The 20109-nt window shown below is 44.6% G+C and overlaps 2 protein-coding genes across 4 annotated transcripts; one reads left to right on the top strand and one right to left on the bottom strand.

Moving 5' to 3' along the window:
• The first annotated feature begins 268 nt into the window (after positions 1-268).
• Positions 269-6582, top strand: LOC307089699 (uncharacterized protein). Of its 3 annotated transcripts, none has more exons than XM_079756106.1 (7): positions 269-545; positions 920-946; positions 1098-1264; positions 1816-1845; positions 3516-3658; positions 5262-5333; positions 5787-6582. In XM_079756106.1, the coding sequence occupies exons 3-7, from the start codon at positions 1144-1146 to the stop codon at positions 5799-5801; spliced, it is 381 nt and encodes a 126-aa protein (XP_079612232.1). In that variant the 5' UTR covers positions 269-545; positions 920-946; positions 1098-1143; the 3' UTR covers positions 5802-6582. The 3 variants fall into 3 exon arrangements, with proteins under 3 accessions (XP_079612232.1, XP_079612230.1, XP_079612231.1); XM_079756104.1 differs by having other exon boundaries at positions 917-946; XM_079756105.1 differs by lacking the exon at positions 920-946.
• A 1410-nt stretch (positions 6583-7992) lies between these two features.
• On the bottom strand, positions 7993-19573 carry nop14 (NOP14 nucleolar protein homolog (yeast)). Its single transcript, XM_079755536.1, has 19 exons — positions 19432-19573; positions 19127-19309; positions 18832-18966; positions 18437-18578; positions 17211-17350; positions 16505-16642; positions 16063-16191; positions 15479-15610; positions 14591-14939; positions 14048-14178; positions 13618-13703; positions 13129-13264; positions 12592-12693; positions 11981-12134; positions 10639-10798; positions 9456-9603; positions 9186-9304; positions 8618-8773; positions 7993-8361 (listed from the first exon to the last, which is right to left on the bottom strand). Exons 2-19 carry the CDS (start codon positions 19307-19309, stop codon positions 8268-8270), a joined length of 2634 nt encoding a protein of 877 aa, XP_079611662.1. The 5' UTR covers positions 19432-19573; the 3' UTR covers positions 7993-8267.
• Between the last annotated feature and the right edge of the window lie 536 nt (positions 19574-20109).

Below are 20109 nucleotides of genomic sequence, written 5' to 3'. Positions count from 1 at the left end.
CCGACTCATTACAATAACATACTCAGTACAGCTTATGATACCCGCCCCCAAAATGGAATTGTATATCTAAATGTGTATTATGTCCCATTAAATTATTTCACCCAAAAATCCGAGGGCTGTATTGTTCGAGCTGGGCACAGAAATGATCCCAACGGGTGCGTGCGTGCATGCGCGTGCGTCTGTCTGTCTCTGCGTGCCGTGCATTTCGGCGTGAGGGCGGACGGACTGTAGGCATGCATTCTTCTGTCTCACTCCGTCTCGAGCTCAGAGCAACAAGCCACGAGCCACAGTGGAGGTTTTTTTTTACGCGCGCTCCGCTCCGCTCGCTCGCTCATTCTACTCAGCGCGCGTGGGCGGCTCCTCCTCGACCAACCTGTAGCGCCGATCTCCGTGGAGCCAGTACAACAGTTGTAGTGGCTGTTAGTGGTAGTAAGGTCTAGATAAACGCTCTTTCTCCGCCGTTCTGGTCTTCCGTGTTTCTCGGGTGTACGAACATCTCTTTCTCGCCGACTTTGAAGAGGAGCAGGTGCGTGGACCGACAGCAGGTAGGCTAGCAGGCTAATTATGTTGTTCAGGAGGTTACAGTGGGGCTAATTGGTTTTAACTGAAAATACGAATTTCCGCTCAAACCGTCATACGGCCAACTGTTTTTTTTTATCATTTCATCGTAATTTATACTACCATGATAACACAACGATATAAATCATTTCTTTGTGATATATTCCTTACAAGGAGAACATTTAGGCTTTTAGTGGGCCCCAGCTCGGATGAGGGCGGATTAAACTCGATTAAACTCCCCGCCCAACAAAGGAAATCTGTGTTACAGACATTTTTTTTTTACCTTGATGAACCTGTTTGTGTGTGCGTGTGTCTCTGTATGCGTGTGTCTGTGTGTGTGTGTGTCTGTGTGTGGCAGTAGGGCGGTGGCAACAAGTGATCTTGTCTGGTCAGTGGTCACACACACACACACACACACACACACACACACACACACTCACACGCACACACACGAGCGCTCACACTCCCCACAGCAGCAGCCTACCGTGTGTGCTTGCAGCCCTGATTGTATGTGCGCGTGTCTGCCGTCGTCGTTACAGCGGAGCGCGTGCGCGGGAGTGTAATTCGGGTGCTCATCAAGTGGCCATGGACGCGTTCCTTAAGGGCATCTCGAGAGCCAAGGACGGCGTGGTGGCCGCGGCGGAGAAAACCAAACAGGGAGTGACCGGCGCGGCTGAGATGACGAAAGACGGGGTGATCTTTGTCGGTACGTCCCTCACCCACCATCCCCACCACAACCACAACCACCATAACCTAAACCAACTCTTGTGTGATTCCTATACTCATAACTGTACAAATTAAGACTAATACATGGGATGAGATCGAATTACATTTCAGTATATAAGTATTCTTATATATCCTTAGCATAGGGGTTAGGGTAAAGGGGTACGCTAACCCTGATACACAATGTATAAATGATTACCTTTGTTAACATGACCACCTAAATAAACATGAACACCGTTAATCAATGATTGCCAGACCAATAGTTTACTGTTCGTTAATGCTTATAACTGCATAAACTGTTTATAAATGGTTAATTACCGTGTCCTTATTGTAGAAGTACCTATGATACAGATTTGAAGGATCAATGATAAAACTAAATATCCTCATGTTTTTTTTGCTAGGAGTAGATGTGGCAACCAAAATTATATTAAACCAACCATTAAATAAATAGATTGTTTTTTATTTCCCTAAGAGAGTGATTTGAGGAGCAGATTGAGGTACTAGAGATGATATTTTGCATCTGACTCTCTCCAGGTACCAAGACGAAGGATGGAGTGACAACAGGTATGTGAGGATATTCGTGCCATTCTCTACTATTCTATTCCTTCACTTTCACTGGATTTTGTCACAGAAGTGAATCACTTTTAGGTTACTTTAGTGAGCGGCCATTTTGAAGTAGCCAGAGTGATACTGAGGAAGGTGATTACACCGTTGACATGGTGTCTTGTTCCCATGCTAGTCCTCTGTCTTCCACTCCTTGTGTCCTTGGGGAGTGAAGGTCGCTATGCACAGCAACAGGAAGGCTCGTGATAAACTCAGGAGGGAGTCCTTTATATTCCACATCCGCTGTGGACTGAATATTATGCACAAAAATACAAACAATATTTGTCTATATTTATTCAGCATTTTCACGGTTTATAACTCCTGTTTTATGAACTAGGTTGAGAGCGTTTTACAGCTAGCTCCTTGCTTGGCAAAATTCTTGCGGAAATCTGACTTAATAAGCTGAAGCTGAAATAGTTGAAGGGTTGAAAAACTTTGTGACATCGCAGTGTGGGCGTGTTCAACCAGACGGTTGGATGGCTGTTTGTCACATACGTCTGAGTGGCTGACACAAAGGGAAATAAATTGAAATGGGTTTAATGGCTCAAATGAAAACATATAACTTATAACAAGTATGTCATAACACAACTTAATGAGTATGCTGGTATAGTTAGTCGAGCAATGCCTATAGCTACAGGTTGCTCCTCTTTGCTGACTGTTTAATCAGAAGACTATATTGCTTGGCTGGTCTCAGCCAAGTCAACCAAAAGGCAACCAACCAGTCAGGGCGTGTTTAATCAAACAGGTATCATCCAGAGTTAGGAAATATACGAACGATGTACATAATTATATCGAAAAAGGGGCATATACAGTATATCACAATCCCAACATGTTTGTATCCAGCTCACTGGAGCCAGGGATGTGTCCGTCACCGGGCTCATCAGATGATTGGTGGGTCCTCTGAGGGGGGCGGGGGGGTCTCTGGTCCAGATGGCTGTGGAGGTTGTCCTTGCCCGAAGCATGCGTCATTATTAATTAGAAGTATAGCATGACCATAAACCGACGGCAGGAGACGGTGGACACGTCGTCCTCACCTTGGAATGTTCCCGTCACCATGCCAACCACCCACATGCACTTACTGCGTACGTGTGTGTGTGGGACCGGACCTAAACGATGACAACGATGTGTATGTATGGAGACATGATAGGAAAACGTGGGAAATCAAAACTTATGAGACATTGACATTTCAGGTTGAATGTTGCCTGATTTACATGTTCAACAGGAATGTTGGTTACATCCTATACTCTCCTTTCAACTGATATAAACTCCTCCCTATCCACTCCTCCACTCTACAATCCTCAAACTGTCTCTCTATTCCTCTCCACTCATCCCTCTCCTCTCCAATCCTCCCCTCTCTCCTTTCCTCTACTCTGCTCTCTCTCCGTTCATCTCTACTCCTCCCCTACCCTTTCCATTTATCCCCTCCTCTCCTCTCCTCCCCTCTCCTTCCCTCTCCACTCCTTCCCTCTCCTCTCCCCTCCTCTCCTCTCCTCTCCTTCCCTCTCCTCTTCTTCCCTATCCTCTCCACTCCTCTCCTCTCCTCTCCTGCCCGCTCCTCTCCTCTCCTTCCCTCTCTATTCATCCTCTCTCCTCTCCACTCAACTCCTCTCTCCACTTTTTTTTCCGAACAGTTGCAGGAAAAACTGTGACTGGGGTGTCCAACGTGGGCGGGGCCGTGGTTTCCGGGGTTACCAACGTCGCCCAAAAGACAGTGGAGGGGGCAGGCAACATTGTTGCTGCAACAGGATTGGTCAAGCGAGATCCAGCCAAAAATGTGAGTAATAAACGTATACAGTATACGCAAAACAATGTAAGCACACGTAAACACACATAAATGGACTTGGGTATTTTTAAGAATGCATTTTTCTTCTGTTCCCACCTGAAGCACACTCCCCTAACTACGCTGTAATGCCATTGGTTTAGGCCTGTAACACCTTGAGTAAGGTGTTAAAATTAAATAGAGCCCAATTCAAGATAATAACAAACATATCCTCATATGGAAAACCCAATAAAGCCAAAGTAAACGATAAAATCAAAGACTTGAGGGAAGGCAACACTACAGGCAGAACCTTCATGAGGATGCAGGGGTCTGGTCCCCTTAATTAGTGCATGGAGGAACCTTCATGAGGATGCGGGGGGCGTGGTCCCCTTAATTAGTGCATGGAGGAACCTTCATGAGGATGCAGGGGGTCTGGTCCCCTTAATTAGTGCATGGAGGAACCTTCATGAGGATGCAGGGGGTCTGGTCCCCTTAATTAGTGCATGGAGGAACCTTCATGAGGATGCAGGGGGCGTGGTCCCCTTAATTAGTGCATGGAGGAACCAACCCCTAATGATTGGAAATAAACCGTACGCTTAAGTAAACTTTTTTCTTTAAGTGGGCTATATTATCGATAGTTGGAATTAGAGTTTAATTTGCTCGTTTTGGTTTTGCAGAGAGGCTGGTCAACTGCTAACAGTTGTTATTATTAGCCCTGGTGTGAAACATTTTGGGAGAATCATTTGTTGTAATCTCATCATATGTAACGGCTGGGTAAAACCTGGGTAAAACCAGGACAAATCAATAAAATGGATTGATCAGCAGAAAAGAGCTTGATGAACACATGCAGGAATTAAATTATGGTTGATGGTTAATCATTTGAGGGGGATTTCTGGAGACAGATCTGACAGCGGTTGGATATATTTCAGATTGATCTCATGCGTTCAGATTGGATTCATGTTGCTGCTACATGGCTCGTTTCTATTGTGTCACTGACAGATGGGAGTAGACTGTGGGGTGTGTGAGGAAGAACTGGTAAAACAAGTTGCTTTGTGAGGACACACAGAATCAGTCATTCAGCCAGCAGTACGCTCTGTCTCTCAGGAGAGAAGATTATTCCATTGGCATCGGAATCAGTACTGTTTCTTGTTATTAATGGGTTTATCTGTTGCAAAGCGCGGCCTGTCAATGTTTGTTCACACTTGTACGTACTACATCATAGATACAACTGCTCTCACACTGAATGTGTAGAAAGAGAAATACCATATACCATGTACATACTATAAATCGGGTCTTCATATGGTATGTGATCCGGTGTTCAGCTGGTAGAGCAGGATATTTAAACATTCCAGGGTTAAGGGTTGGATGAATAGTATAAATGAATGCACTCTCTGTATTGTAAAACGCTCTGGAGTCCATCAAAATACATTTATATACATAAATATAACACATAAATGTGTTAATAGAACACTGTTCACATTATATGATCATATTGTGTATTTATCTATACTACCTTCTAAGTTTAATTTTGGTCTGCAAATAGAGTGTGGACGACATCATTGTTGTATAAGTCATTCATTAGTGTCTGATTAACTGTGTTTGTATTCTGCTCCTCCAGGAAGAGGAGGCTGCGGCAGCACAGACCGCCCTGGATTCTCCGGTAGATGCAGACAGTGCAGACGCTACTGAGGTAGGACTGAACTCATTATGTAGTAGAGGGAGGCCTTTTAACAGCGTTTAAAACATTATCAATTTGGGACATCGCAATGTGGGAGGGTTCTAACCAATCAAGACGCTGACTGGTGGACAAAATATCAACTGGCAGGTGTTGAGCTGCCGTCAAACACCATCTGAGTAGACACATCACAAGCCATCTCTCCCACTTCTGATGTCACAAGCCATCACTACCACTTGTGATGTCACAAGCCAACACTGCCATTTGTGATGTCACAAACCAACACTCCCACAAGCGTGGGAGTTCTTCTGTTTAACCCGCCATGCCGTAACGTTTTAAAATGCCGCTGCCGGCTTGACCAGGCCTGTGTTGTGGTAGAAGTGTATTAACCTCTCATGAGGACACTGAGGGAGGTTAGGAAATCTGTGAAACAAAGTGTCAACAAAGTGTTGTGTGTGCGGGTTGCAGGGGGAGGACGACTAGATCCCGAACAGCCTCCAGATCCACATTCTAAGAACTACGACCAGAACATTCCACGCTCTACTGCCAAGTCCCGTTGTGCCTCCTCCTGATTAACTCTGTGTGTCCGTGCACATGCGATTATTGTGCGTTCAAGTGTGTGTGCGTTTTTTCGGAAGATGTCTTTTTGTATGTTGTTTATAGGTGTACTAAAATGTCTGACCTAGGGAGGGATATGAGATGGGATGTGTGTTTGACTAAATGTGTGTAAACTAATGTTTCAAGTCTGTTGTGGAAATGGTGTCCTTCTCTGTCCTGCTGTTTCAGTGACTCCCTCCCACTGAGAATGGCATCTGGGCACAAAGATGTTGTGTGTGTGTGTTTGTGTACGTGTGTGTGTGTATGTGTGCGTGTCCTATATATCTTCAGAAGCGTTGAAAAAAGTACAACTAAATAAAATAGGAATATGTCAGAACTGAACATTTTACCACCTAAGTTTCTATATAGGGAGACCAAAATGAAAACGGAAACCACTATTTCTCTATTTTTGGGCGTAAATCTTTTCCCACAGTTGTTTGCGGTTGACTGTCAAGTGCTCAACCATTGGTGGACTCGTACTGTATTTTTCTAAGTTGTCACTGTTTGCTATTGAAATACATATTGATTGTCGGATGTAGTTTAGATTTAAATAACATAGCATGTATCCATGAATTCATCTCAAACTGCCGTGATATGTATGTTTGTTCTGTTAAGTGTTGAAAAATAAAATATGGCTTTGTTCTGTGTGGCCAGGGTCCTTAAATAACGTGGTGGAAAAGGTTTTTTCTTTGCATAAATGTGCTGATGAAAAGTATGTCACACAAACAGAAGCCATCAATCATTTTGGATAATCGCTGAGCTCCATGACTCATGCAGATATCCGCATCCACCGTGCTCCCATTTAATAACAGTGTTCACCACATAAGTGATGAGTCAGATCACACCATTACTTACACCTTCAGTTGCTGGCTTTTTGCAGGCAATAAACAGTAATTTACATTTCCTAGTTGACACGTAATAATTTAAAACCGAATTGTCGCTGACGGTTTTGTGTTTGCAATGTGCATCCAATATGTGACTTGAATTATATTGTAATATAATAATATATAAAACAAATATTCTGAAGCTCTGACCATGTAGGGGATGCATAGCAACCATGTTACAAATGGCTGCTTGTCATATAGACGAAATGGCTTAACAGGTGGGTTGTGTATGACAGTGTGTTCTGCAACAGTCCAATAATAGGTTAGAGCAGTGCTATTCACTATTTTTTTCAGGAGAGCCGCACTGACAGGACGACGTCAACAGGAGAGCCATTTTTACCGCAAAGTATCAAAAGCTATAAATCCAGTCATAAATAAGTATGCCTGCTTAATAATATGTCCTTCCTGAAGCAGTGTTTCCCACAGAATTTTGTGAAACTGTGGAGGGAACCCGGTCCTTAGCGGGGTCCGGGGGCATGCTCCCCCGGAAGAAAACTTGGTACCTTTTAACCTGGAATGCATCAATCTGGTGCACTTTGAGAGGAAAATTAAGACTTGTGTGACTGTGTGCTATTTTCTGGAATAATGTGGAGACACTGGGTCACATAACATGGAAGCTATTGAAGAATAAGTTAATAAGAATAAGTCCATCCAAAGAGCACATTCTCTGGTTATGCAGGAAAACCGCCAATCTGGCAACACCGCTGTCAGCGTAGAGCCGAGCAAGTTTAAAAATATTTTCTAGACAAGGCTATATTTCCACCTTTTAATGCCGCTGTTGATTTATTTTTTAAATAATTGTTTGTATTGTTTTTTTTAAATATCTGTATTCACTGCATGATCATATCACTGTATATTTTTACCGCCATGCGAGCCGCAAATAGAGGCTTGGCGAGCCGCATGTGGCTTGCGAGCCGCGCAATGAGTAATGCTGGGTTAGAGGGTCGGTAAAGTAAATAATATTAGCTGAATAAGGCCTAATAGGTCCCGGCTTTTCATTGATCCAAGAAGCAAAAGACAACATAAGATCATGATGCACTTTAGCCTGGAGACCCCAAACCCTGGAGGATTTGAGTCAACAAACCAAGCAACCGTTGCAAATAAAAAGCACCAACATCTGATCTAAGTTAGATACAGAATTTATTTAAAAAGCTAGAAACTGAGAAAAACACATTCTCTCCCAAAGACTCATCTAATATCCAACACGATGTTGCATTCTTTGCAATCATGACATCAAAACAAATAATTTTCTTTCCAATACATTGGAAATGAAAATCAAGTTTATTTTAAACTTGGGGACATGATACAACTGGGGACAAATACATAAGCATATACACATCATTATATGTGTCCAAACATTGTCCAAACATTTGGACACAGAAATCACAGTTCCCGGTGATTTCTGTAACATCTGGGTGGGATGTCCTTCTTATATCTTTGAAAAATCTTCTCGTCGATGAACACTGTCTCACTTCTTCCTCCTTCTGAGTGCCTTCCACTCTCCCTCCTGGGTGCCCAAACTCCCATACAGCTCCTTCACCTTCCTCTTCCTCTCCGAGTCTCTGTGGAAACGAAATGACCCAACATCAGAGTCTTAATAAAAACACACAAACCACGAAACAACAGAGCAAAAACACTTAAAACACAGTAGGATATACACTAGGCCTGATCCCTCATGTCTGCAGGCTAAGGCATCCTGGAGCAAGAGGCCTCAGACCTCTGCCTGCTCATTAACGACCTAACGATCTGTAATCCCCGCGAGGTGCTCAGGATGAAGGCGGCGTCTGGAGAAGGAGGTCACAGTGTGGCTCTGCCTACCTGCTCATGGTCTCCTGCAGCTTCTCCCGGGCCATGAAGCGGTTGTCCTTCCGGATCTCCCTCAGCGCTCCCTTGAACTCCTTCTTGTACTTGTGCTTGGTGCGCTCTGACTCCTTCTGTTCCTTGGTGTTCCCCCGTCTCTTCCCGTAGTCCAGCCTGCAGGAGCACACAACGCGGAACAGGCGTTCAGCAATGCCTTTTGCGTGCATGAATCGAGTTTTGATTTGGTTATTTCCCGCGCATTAAGGGCAGGGTTGTTTCATGAAGGCCCCCGTTTTACCAGCCATGAGGTGGGTAAGCCACTTAAAGCCATGTCGAGGCATCCCTTTGCGACGTCACAAGTGGGATTGTTCACTCGGACGATGCACCATGGACGGATCACCCCGAGCCTTTATCCAGTCGACGCTGTCCACCAATCAACTCCTTCCAGCCGGTTGGGACACGCCCACATTGTAACGCCACTAAATAAGGTGTTTTGAAACGGGCAATCGCGACTCACCATCAAGACCCCCGTAGGTGATATAGGGCCCCTTAAATGCATCGCTTCACAAAGGCAGCCTTTACTCACACTTCCACGATCTTGGGTGTGAACATCCGGAGAGGAATGGGCTTCTGTTTCTCAAACACCAGAGGATTATGGTGGCGCGGAGAGCAGTCAATGGCTGCCAGAATCTCAATTATCAGCTCCTTAGACACAGAAGTAAGCAACAACCACCACCACAACACAATGAGCCCATGAACAACAAGGAGAAGCGCAGCTGCTCTCAGATAACCGTAATAGTTTGTAAATGTGGGTCATCAGATGGTTAATTATGCCCTCGGAGACATGGGCACGGACCTGGAGGACCTCCGGGTGGGTCTGAAGGAGAAGATGCTTAGAGAGCAGTGTGTGGATGGGCTGGAAGAGGGCGGTGAACGAAGCTGAGTCCTTGTAGAGCCAACAGCAGTGCTTCACCAGGTCCAGGCAGGTGAAGAGGCAGGTCATCCTGTACACACACACACACACACACACACACTTTTAAACAATGATCAATCTTTATAGAATTGTAAACACAAGACACAACCTGGGATGACTCTATGGAAGAGGAGTAATGAACTGTGAGCCCATTGTTGAAACAACAGTAAATACATGTGCATGGATATCATGACAGGCCTACAGTGCAGCATTTGGGATTCCATTGTTCATATTGTGCCCCCCTACTGTGTGTGTCTTTAACGAGAGCTTAGCAACGGCTCCCACACACCAACTGCTGTGTGAATCAAATCTGGACACACAGCGTGTCCGGGCCAGCCAGCCAGTCATGTGACTTGGTCAGTGATGTAATGCGCACCAGACATCTGGTACCAGTCTCATCTTTTATTTTTTTATGTTTAGTTGTGTTGCTTAGTTCCTCCTGCGACAAGAAAGCCTCTTCATGCCAATATGAAATCTATGATCGCAAAATCTGTTCATTTTGAGCTAGTGAAGGTATTTGAAGAAAGCCTCCCGAATAAGCTCTAATCTTAAAGTATCCAACTGAAAAGAATCCCACCCCTCCCTTCAGGCCTCCCTCCAAAGCCACGCCCCCAAACACATGACTAGCTCGCTAAATTGGCATGAGGTCTGTCTAGCCTTGTGGACGACTGATGATGCGCAATGACAACGTAGCTAGCCAGGTAGGTAGGTAGGCCAAATAATCATATCATTCGGGCCGATTGAGAAGACTGCACGGGCAAATTACCGGCCTGTGACCGTCACGGATACAGGATGTTTTTATTTTTATTTGTCAGCGCATTGGATCGCTGTCATGTGAGAATTTCAACAAATATGCACTCATGAGAACAATCATTTTCTCATGATTCATCATCATTTACACCCAAAAGGCAAATGATGGTCTACAATTTAATGCAATTATTTTTTAAGATTGCCAAACAAATATCTTGATGCTGTTCAGCCTGAAATGCTGAATGAGAGGAATGCTGCCTTTTCGTTCAATTCATTCTGGAACCAGACAGAAAGACAGACAGACACACACACGTACCTATGGTGGTCCCTGTGCAGGTTGTCTGTGAGCTCCAGGTGTTGCGTCAGAGCCAGTGGCAGCGTGTGGTTGATCCAGGTGGCGCTGGACTGTGGCTCAGACAGCAGGAGCAGGTGGCTGTGTTTCCCCGCGTGCCTGAAGGGCGGCACCACCGAGTAGCCTGCAGCACCGAGACAAGGACAACATGAACAACATGACACTGATAACCCCCACGCCTCCCTTCAGGCCTTAACGCCTACCAACTCATAAGGGAGACATCTTTAAAGGTGACATATTATACCACCAGGTGTGAGAGTGATTAGCCGCTACAAGCCTTTTGGAAAATCTGCCTCTTCTGACATCACAAGTGGGCGAGTCCACCTAGATGTATGACGGATAGATGAGCAGCGTTGGCTACAGACCACTGGGTAGGCTGGTAGATTGGTTTATCCAGCACACATCTAGCACACATCTAGGTGGACACGCCCACTTGTGATGTCAGAAGAGGCCGATTTTCAAAACTGATTCTAAGGGCTAATCACACCTGCTGTTATAATATGTCAGCTTTAACAATTCTGACCTGTTACATGACTCAATTGTGTATAGTGAATGTGAATGGTAAATGGACTGCATTTATACAGCGCTTACCACTGGCCAAACAAAGTACTTTGCAATTATTGCATACCATTCAACCATTCATACACACATTCACACACCTACGCCGGTGTGTGAATGTCAGCTCAAGGACAACTCAACTCTCTTAAGGAGCCAGGATCAGACTAGCAACCTTCTGGTTGCCAGTCAACCTGCTCCAGCTCCTGAGTCACTGCCTACTAGGGAGATCTCACCAGGACTACTTAGTATTCGTCCTATTTATATATAGATTCATTTTATGGGCGTGTATTTCAAGTTAAAACTGGATTCTTAATAGTATAACTTGTTTTATAATAATGTTGTCCAATCCCATTGATGGAAGTTTGCTTCTTGATAAAAAATAAAACTCTGTTGCATTTAACATTGTAGTCACTTCTTTCAGACATTTCTTTTCATCATTTCACCTTGACTATGAATTTCCTTCAGTCTAACCCTGAGAAGTACATCTTTTCTTCCAGGCAGCATAATAATAGACTCACACTGAGAGACACACACACACACACACACACATACACACCAGAAGGGCATTCTTGTCCGATAAAGGTTGCACAACAAGGCATTGGCATTTCAATTAATTGAATTGGGACCAAATCAATACAAACTCAGGAAAGTAGAAGGAATGGCTGAACGAATAGCTGTCTGCATGAATGAGCCATTACGTTCATTGACAGAATAATGAACCAATGGATTAAGGAAGGGGCGTGGCTACCTGTAGAGGTCTTGTCCGACACTGCCAGGTGTAATATCCCACACAGGAAGTTGAGGAGCTCGGGTAGGAGGCGTTTGGAGAGCGAGACGTACTCCAGTGCCAGGCAACACAACACCAGGCCTGATGTCACATCCTGCAGTGATGTCACCGGACACTGGGGGACAATACACAGCAAATGAGACTACATATACAGGCCGACTTTTTTTTTTTTTAACATTTTGATTAATCTAAATAGATCGATATTTTAATGAGAAGAGACCAATGAGCTCAAACACAACGTAGGCCTGACGGTCAGATGGTGATGTCATGAGAGTATGAGTGTTAACACGTGCATTAGTTGCACAATCAATACAACAGATAAAATGGCTCCTTTCACCACCAGATTTCGTTTTTTATGTTATTTATAACCCCCTTGGTGCCAGCAGGCAAACAAAGGAACAATGAATGCACACAAATTCAATCATACAAATGTATGAAACCTTTGTTATAACCTCCTTCCACACAACAACGATTATTCAAGTAAAAAAATGATGCAATTTAATGATATAGACCACATAGGCCAGCCATCGCTGACTGTCTGTTTCTTCCGATGGGCCTCCGTCTGGGCCTACCTTGGAGAGAATTTGGCAGATGAATAGCAGAGCGGGCGTGGTGACAGGGTGTCTGTAGTCAGACGTGGGGAACAGCAGCGCCACCACCTTCAGGTACACCAGCTGATCAAGACGGGGAGAAGCAAAAAACATGAACTATATACTACTTATAGTTATTTACTACTTAACTACTTATGCTATTAATGAGCAGTTAGGGACATATTGCTCAAGGACTTTTAAAGAATATCCTGCTCCCAATCAAAACATAGTTATAAACACTGAATAGCTTTTGACATCGAAATACACCCATTCAGAAAAAGTCCTTAATTCATTTTGCCATCATTCTTTATCCATAGACCCTTTTCCCATGGGGTCATAGATAAGCCTACTACCAGGGCCCTGGTAATGAAAGGAACAGGCCCATGATCAGTCCTAAGAAGATGAATATTGACCCTATGAACAGGGTCAATACAAGCGGCTCCAGACCTCCCGTCTGTGTTCACTGTCGGATTGTGTGCGTTTCGACGGAGACAAACACAAGATGGCGGCCGTGCGTACCATGTCGAGGGTGGGGAAGGGGGAGCCTCCGCTGCCCTCCAGGTCCTCCTCCATGCCGTGGCTGGCGTCGGCCAGCACGCTGCGCAGGGCCTTGGAGGCGGCGTCGGGGAACATCTGGCCCATGTCGTACAGCTGGCTGAGAGGAGGGGGAAGAGGTACAGTGAGACAAAGCCGTTTCTAACATTGACCCATTTGTGATGTCACAAGGGGGGAGTGTCCATCCAGAGGTATGATAGAAAGGTGGACTGGACTAGTGGACTGTACCGACTGGTATGGCGATTCATCTATCAAACATCTGGGTGGACTTTCCAACTTGTGACGTCATTGGAGGGTTGAAATCCTCACGGCTTATCAACATGTATTTAACATGTCACAATCTATAGGGGCGTTAACAAGTGGCAGTGTGGCCCAGCCATGTTAAAATCAAATAGGCCAAATAGGAGCCATTAAAAATGGACTTAATAACAAAAGAAGAATATTCAAGCTTACGGTATGAGCTTATCGATGGTGTTGAGTTCAGGCGGACTGCTGGAGGCCAAGTCTCCCATGTACTCCAACAGGAAGCCAAAGAGTTTCTGTCAACCAAACACATGGCTCATTTAGAAACAACTGTCTTTCAGGGCGAGGGTTAGTTCAGTGGCTGGACTCCCAGCCCTACTCTGCTGCATCCTCCATCAAGATACCCCAACCACTTCCTTCTCATAATGACATTAATGACTTCTACTTAATGGCTAAAAAACTATCCTGTCACTTGGATGAAAGCCTCAGACTTTACAGTAAACACTGCCTTTACAACTTCCTCTTCATTCACAAATGTATACTAATACAGTAGGTAAGGGATGTGCATCATACACAAATAAACACAGATTTAGATCTGAAGGTGTATTAAAGCTGAACACAGCGACGTGTGAACACAGACCTGCAGCTTGAGCTTGTTGCCCACAGCAAGACTCGGGTGGTTGCATTTCTGTGTGCGAGCCAAGATCACACACTGGTGCTCCGGGGAGTGGCCCTTGAGCAAGGCCACAAACTCGCCTTGGTTCTCTGGAGCTGGGAGGAAAAGAGACAGAGGGGGATATTACAATTGATCTTTAATAAAATGGATGAATGTGCAATTGGTACTAATAAGATTAACGCTCGATGCTAAAGCATCGAGGGTATATGAGCGGTATTGATTGCAAGGTAAGAGGTGATACAGAGGCAGTAGAAGACAATTTGAAACAATAATTTAACTGATGATAAATCCATTCATTTATTAGATACCGTCATAATGCATTTATATAGTGCCCAGCATAATGTATATTATATTATATAATATAATAAACACTCAAAATCAACGACCTTTCTTCCATAACTGGATTCAGGTGAGTTATACATATTACATTCCGTGTAGAAGACATGTCTCTACGGTGTGTAAATCTGTACAGTATTTGCATATTTATGAATGGCCGCGGGTAGTTACCAGTGAAGGTGTAAGGCAGCTCTGATTTGGCCGCTTCCTGCTGTGCCTTCAATTCCTCCTCGGTCAGGATGACGCCGGGTGCAGCCTCTTCCTCCTCCTCCTCCTCCTCCTCTTTCTCCATTATCTCCGCCTCTTCCCCGCTCTCTTGTTCAGAGTCCAGGTCAGAGTGGCTGTCCGCCTCCTCATCGTCATCTTCATCGCCATCCTCATCGTCATCACCCATGGCAACCCCTTCTCCATCGTCTTCTTCCTCCTCCTCCTCCTCCTCACCCTCACCCTCTTCATCCTCCCCTTCGTCATCACCTTCGTCACCCTTGTCCTCCCCTTCCCCACTCAGCCATTTCCCGTCCTGGGGACCCACAAGAGATGAGATGAAGGTTGGATCAGCAAACGGCACAGGATTCATCACGAGACTGCTCACACAATCAGCAATCACTAATAAAACAGTCAGCACAATCAGCCCCACAATCAGCCACCACGTTATGAACGGGCGGGTATCCAAAATGTGGACTGGGTTGTCTCTGAATAAATTGATAAGAAGAAAAAAAAAATCGAACTATTTCCATTACAATCTTCCCGGTATGCCCCTGCTATCTTAGGTCTTCTTCTGCTCAGCGGTGTCTAGACGTGTTCATACTGACATTACAAGTGTATTGCTATGTGATCCATGTCTATAATAATAATAATAATAATAATACACTTTAATTTAAAAGCGCCTTTCAAGGTACCCAAGGACACTGTACAAATAAAGTGCATATACTCAATAATAGTAAACACATAGTGCACAGCGGTCTCATACATGGTGGGGTAGCACGGACCACGTGGACATTAGATTGCTAGGCGGCCTTGTCTACATGCATTCCCCATGTCCCGTCGGCCTGCGCTCACCTTGTAGCTCAGGGCCTTCTGGTCGTCCTTGTCGAGGATGAAGCCGTCGTTGAGGTCGTCGGCCGACAGGTGGGCCGGGGCCTTGGGAGCGCTCTCCACCGCGTCTCCCAGCATCCTGCGCAGGCGGTCCGCCTGGAGGGGGCACGGGGGGGGGGGGATGTCAAGCATGATACCAATATGAAGAAGAAATAAGAACCATCCCTGGAATAAGAATAGGTATCCTCCAATGCCGTTGTGGAGGAATTTAATGTATTCCAAGGTAAATATAGGAACTCTCCATTCTCAAAAAGTATTTACAAGGGCAAATCTAATCTGAATTATTACGTCAATTACGTTCTGACAAGGATAGAACATCCTCCCCCTTCAGATGAGAAGATCATTTCTAGTAAATCAGTCATCTCTCTTCCTGTAGCAAAACAATAGTCCTCACAAGACAGGGAGGTATCATTTACACCTGGAAATGAAATCAAACTAGAAAGCTCCCAGACACAATGACAGACCACCCTCCCCCCAGTCCACCCAGCTAGGCCAGGTGGACAGCAACCGTGCCCCCCCCCCCCCCCCGTGACGCGGTGAGTACGGACCTCCAGCCTCTGCAGGCGCTCCCGCTCCTCTCGGGCCAGCTCCTCGGGGGTCTTCAGCTTCTCCGAGGGCGCGGCCTTCATCTCGAAGCCCAGCTCCCTCACCATCATGTCGTACTCGTCCAGCTGCGCCTGCAGGGACCAAACGGTCATCAGGACCAGGGGATCACACATCAGACAACAGAACGTAGCGGAAGACCCCGGGAGCGGGAATAGAGTCCGGACATTTTAGCGTCATAGACAGACTATCTCCACGGTGGAAAACATGGTTCCTCTTTCATATCTACAAAGACAATAGAATAACTTGGGACTCAAATACAGTCTAAGGATGTTTGCTTCACGTGAGTATGCAACAACAAACCAGGGTGCCATTATAGGCAGGAAAGCCTTCATCCAAGGGAACATATCATGGGTACGGGGGATCAGAATTCCCTCCCGAGGGTACCTTGGGTTTTTCCGGCTGGAGTTCATCCCGCTGGGCTTTGGATGGCTTGTTGGCCAGCAGGGCCTGGATGCTCTTCCAGTCCTTGTCCAGCTTCTCAGTCAGCTCAAAGGTCTCTTCCTTCTGCACCTGCCGCTCGCGCTGTAAGGGGGGGGGGGGGGGGGGGCCAAACCCCCGTGTGACTCACAGGTTCAATCAAGACTAATCTAAAGCTTCCACCAAAAAAATTAGATTTATATAAAGGTTAAAACAGACAAGAGAAAACAATGTGTTTATTTATTTCACCGGGAAAACCCATTGAGACCCAGTTCAGTTTTCAATGCTGCCCTGAGTCTCAATTTCACCTTAAAGTCTCAAAGTGTAATATTGAGTCCCTCCCAGTTAACAGGTGGGAGACTTTCACAAAGTGCTCTGTCCACCGTACTGGCTGTGTGCTGCGGGCAGTGGCGTGAGTGGGAAAGTCTCTGGTTGTGTCTTAAGTAGGATTATTTTAAAGAAAGAGTGATCAAACAGCATTGATTACAGATATGTTGAGGTCATTCTGAGCTACGACGAGTGGAAATGTGACACAAGAAATGAGAAATACAAAGATGTAACATGATATGACGAGATGTGACACGTAGAGAGTGGATAGAGGAGGGCGTCTTCGCTGCTGCTGAAAGTGCACCTGAACCTTCCCGATGGATTAATACAGCTCCTATCTACCTACCTTCTGCAGCTTGGACTTCTGGATGAGCTCCTCGATCAGCTCCTGCCGGCTCTTGGCCCTCGGTGCCCCCCCCTTGTCGTCCCCTGTCTTCTTCCTCAGAAGACCCCCGCCGCCGCCGAAGTGGGACCGGGTGAGCTCCGCTGTTGGGGGGCAGGAGATAGAAGGATTAGAGAATATCTAGATCTATATATGGCCTTTTACACCTCGGAGTACTTTACAGTGAAGAGGAAATGACATGACGCTCAGGATGGCATTCGAACCAGCGGGGTGCTTTACAAGTCTTATTTCCTGCATGGTTAGCACATCTCCAGGAGCCACATCATTAAATAGTGTGGATGCCAAAAGATTATACATCACATCCTGTGTGTGTATTTTTGTGATTGAAAATAAATAAAGGAGGATTTAAATTTTCTTTTTATGTTCACTGTGGTTTTCAATAGCAGAAGGGAAATAGAATTATAGCGCAGCTGGATCGGGTTAGCAGCAGGACAAATTTATATTAATGGATGCAATTACTTGGACATGAGAAAACGCTCGGATGCTGGAGGTCTCTGATAAAACGTGTGAGAGTAATTGTCGTTATCCATCGTCCACCTACAGCTGTTACACGGCTATCTGGACCAGGGACCAGTTTATCAAGTACTGTTGGGTTGAGCTTTTTCTGCCCAAAGGCTACAAGCTTCTTTACTGTTTATTCTACCGCCCAGTCATTAGGCAGATGCTACTTTCAAAAGCCACTTAGCAAATCCAGATACTTGTCATTAAGGAGCAGGTAGAGACTGGATGTTGTGCGCATGGATTCTTACAGGTCGGCTGTGTGTAGACATTGGAGATCAAAGCACGATCCTTTTAGTTCTAGGGAAAACCCCCTTGCCACTACACTTTCATGAGAGCCTGGAATATGTTCAGTCTCCTTCATCCTCTTTCGTGGGGGATTTAATATACTCAACGAATGTGGGCGAGGTGAATGATGTCAATGGGTCATTTTGAGTAATAGATGTTGTCTGTATTGGTGGCAAATGCGCCATCTAGTGTCCCAGAGATATTTCAAACATTGTATCCAGAAAATTGGGAAAAACACATTATTTGCAAAAACTACAATCATGCAAAGTTCATAACGTATTCCAACAGGTTCAATATTTGATCTGAATAACACTATAACGGAGACACACGCAAAACATTCTTTAAGAGTGGGTTACAAGAAGATTTTATTATGAAACACATACCTGACAGAAGTCCTTTCTCGTCCGGTTCGCTGTCACTGTCCATCAGGTCATTGAATTTCTCCATCTCGGCCAACGACTGGCCGTAGTGAGTGAGCTCCTCTTCCTCATTCAGATTAAACATGTCTTTCTTGTCGTGTTGTTTCTGAAGAATCAACCGAAAATGAATGCAAACTTCATCTTAGAACATGAACATGCATTTGATTAATTCCAGATGCGAAATTGGCTCGTCACAGCAGAATAATAATACAACTGATTTATTTTTGTTTTACATGACGAGCAATCGATAGTATTATACTATAACCAAACTAAAACAAACCTCATAACTACGACATGACAGTTTCCTCCATTTTAAACAAAACTGGCACTCATAATAAACACCGATGGAAAGGACTCACCTGTCTCTCCATGGAGAACCTCTCCAGGATCTTGTCCTCCGGGTCCATATTCGTGTCATATTCTCCAAACCGCCGGTCAATAAATTTATTGGACTTGTGCTTGTTTTGATGTTCCTTGAGAAGTGTATCTTTTCTCTACGAAGATGAAGAGTATTTATATTTTTAACACATACCCATCACACACACAATCAAGTCAAATAACTGACAAGCATACAAGATCATTCCACTGTTCTGACACCGAATTTATAATGTAACTCTTTTATACTACTGGATCGGGTATTAGTTATTTCCTTACCTTGTTGATTGCTTTGGACCGAGACACACCGGGTAGGCCCACATCATGTTTGGATTTTCTTCCCAAAACCTCAAATTTCTTCCTGTTAATTTTCACCTCGAAAGGGTTGTTTTTGATTTCAGCAGAGGTCTTGGATTTGCGAACCTTATCGACAAGGCTCCTCTTTTTCTGTGGCTTCACCATCTGGACCAACAAAACCAAGACAATATAAGAGAAATACTGAAGACATTCTTCACTATTTAGTTTTGGTTAAACACACAGCTAACGTTACTCGTCTTAGCATTACATCCAAACTGTAACGTTACCTTTCAGACACGTAGATCACTGGGTTTTAAAATAACATCAAGAAGCGGTCAGACCCCAGCACCGTGGGAATATAAATGTGAAACGAATGATTATTATTCTAGTGTTATTATTCTGGTGTTTCCACGTTTTATCTGTGCCAGCCCTGGTCCAGCGTGCAGGAAGTTGGGGTTAAAGTTGAACACAAGGAAGTCACGAAGCGCCACCGGGCGGTAAATCAATTTACTGCAGTGCCTCTAGTGGTCGCCACCAGCAACTGCAAAGGTTTGGCTAATATAACATTGGAGCACAACAACCCCTTCAGTCACCATCGTACCATAATTGTCCAACGCACATAGAGGGAAGACGGGATACTAAATATTGACCAACTGTGTCATGTGTCATTTTCTCATCTTCTTTTTGTCATAAATTTGTTAAGATCAAAATAAGTAATATGATGACTCATTATCTGTTAATCATCAAACTGTGGTTCACTCAACGTGTAACTGGTGAGCAATAATGCATATGGAATTTTAAATACAATAATGCATACATATATGTCTTAGCTTGATCCCATATTAGTTAATGTGTTTGTAGTTATTTATCACTTTTTTAATATAACTATGGCACAATACACATGTAAGATGTGATTTAAATAATTTACATTGATCAAACAAAACACACGTGTACCAAGGGAATAC

The sequence above is a fragment of the Pollachius pollachius genome, assembly GCF_949987615.1.
Source record: "Pollachius pollachius genome assembly, chromosome: 18".
Lineage (NCBI taxonomy): Eukaryota > Metazoa > Chordata > Actinopteri > Gadiformes > Gadidae > Pollachius > Pollachius pollachius.
The sequence above is the reverse complement of the archived record's forward strand: the minus strand, read 5'-3'. Positions and strand labels throughout refer to the sequence as shown.

Bases quoted from the DNA above. Each gene is read 5' to 3' on its own strand.
- LOC307089699 (XM_079756105.1), top strand. From the start codon at position 1,144: ATGGACGCGTTCCTTAAGGGCATCTCGAGAGCCAAGGACGGCGTGGTG. The intron at 1,846-3,515 runs GTATGTGAGGAT...TTTTCCGAACAG, and splicing joins GAAGGATGGAGTGACAACAG to TTGCAGGAAAAACTGTGACT. The intron at 3,659-5,261 runs GTGAGTAATAAA...CTGCTCCTCCAG, and splicing joins AGCGAGATCCAGCCAAAAAT to GAAGAGGAGGCTGCGGCAGC.
- nop14 (XM_079755536.1), bottom strand. From the start codon at position 19,309: ATGGTGAAGCCACAGAAAAAGAGGAGCCTTGTCGATAAGGTTCGCAAA. The intron at 17,351-18,436 runs GTATGTGTTTCA...GCCCCCCAACAG, and splicing joins CGAGAAAGGACTTCTGTCAG to CGGAGCTCACCCGGTCCCAC. The intron at 16,643-17,210 runs GTAGGTAGATAG...CCCCCCTTACAG, and splicing joins AGAAGTCCAAGCTGCAGAAG to CGCGAGCGGCAGGTGCAGAA.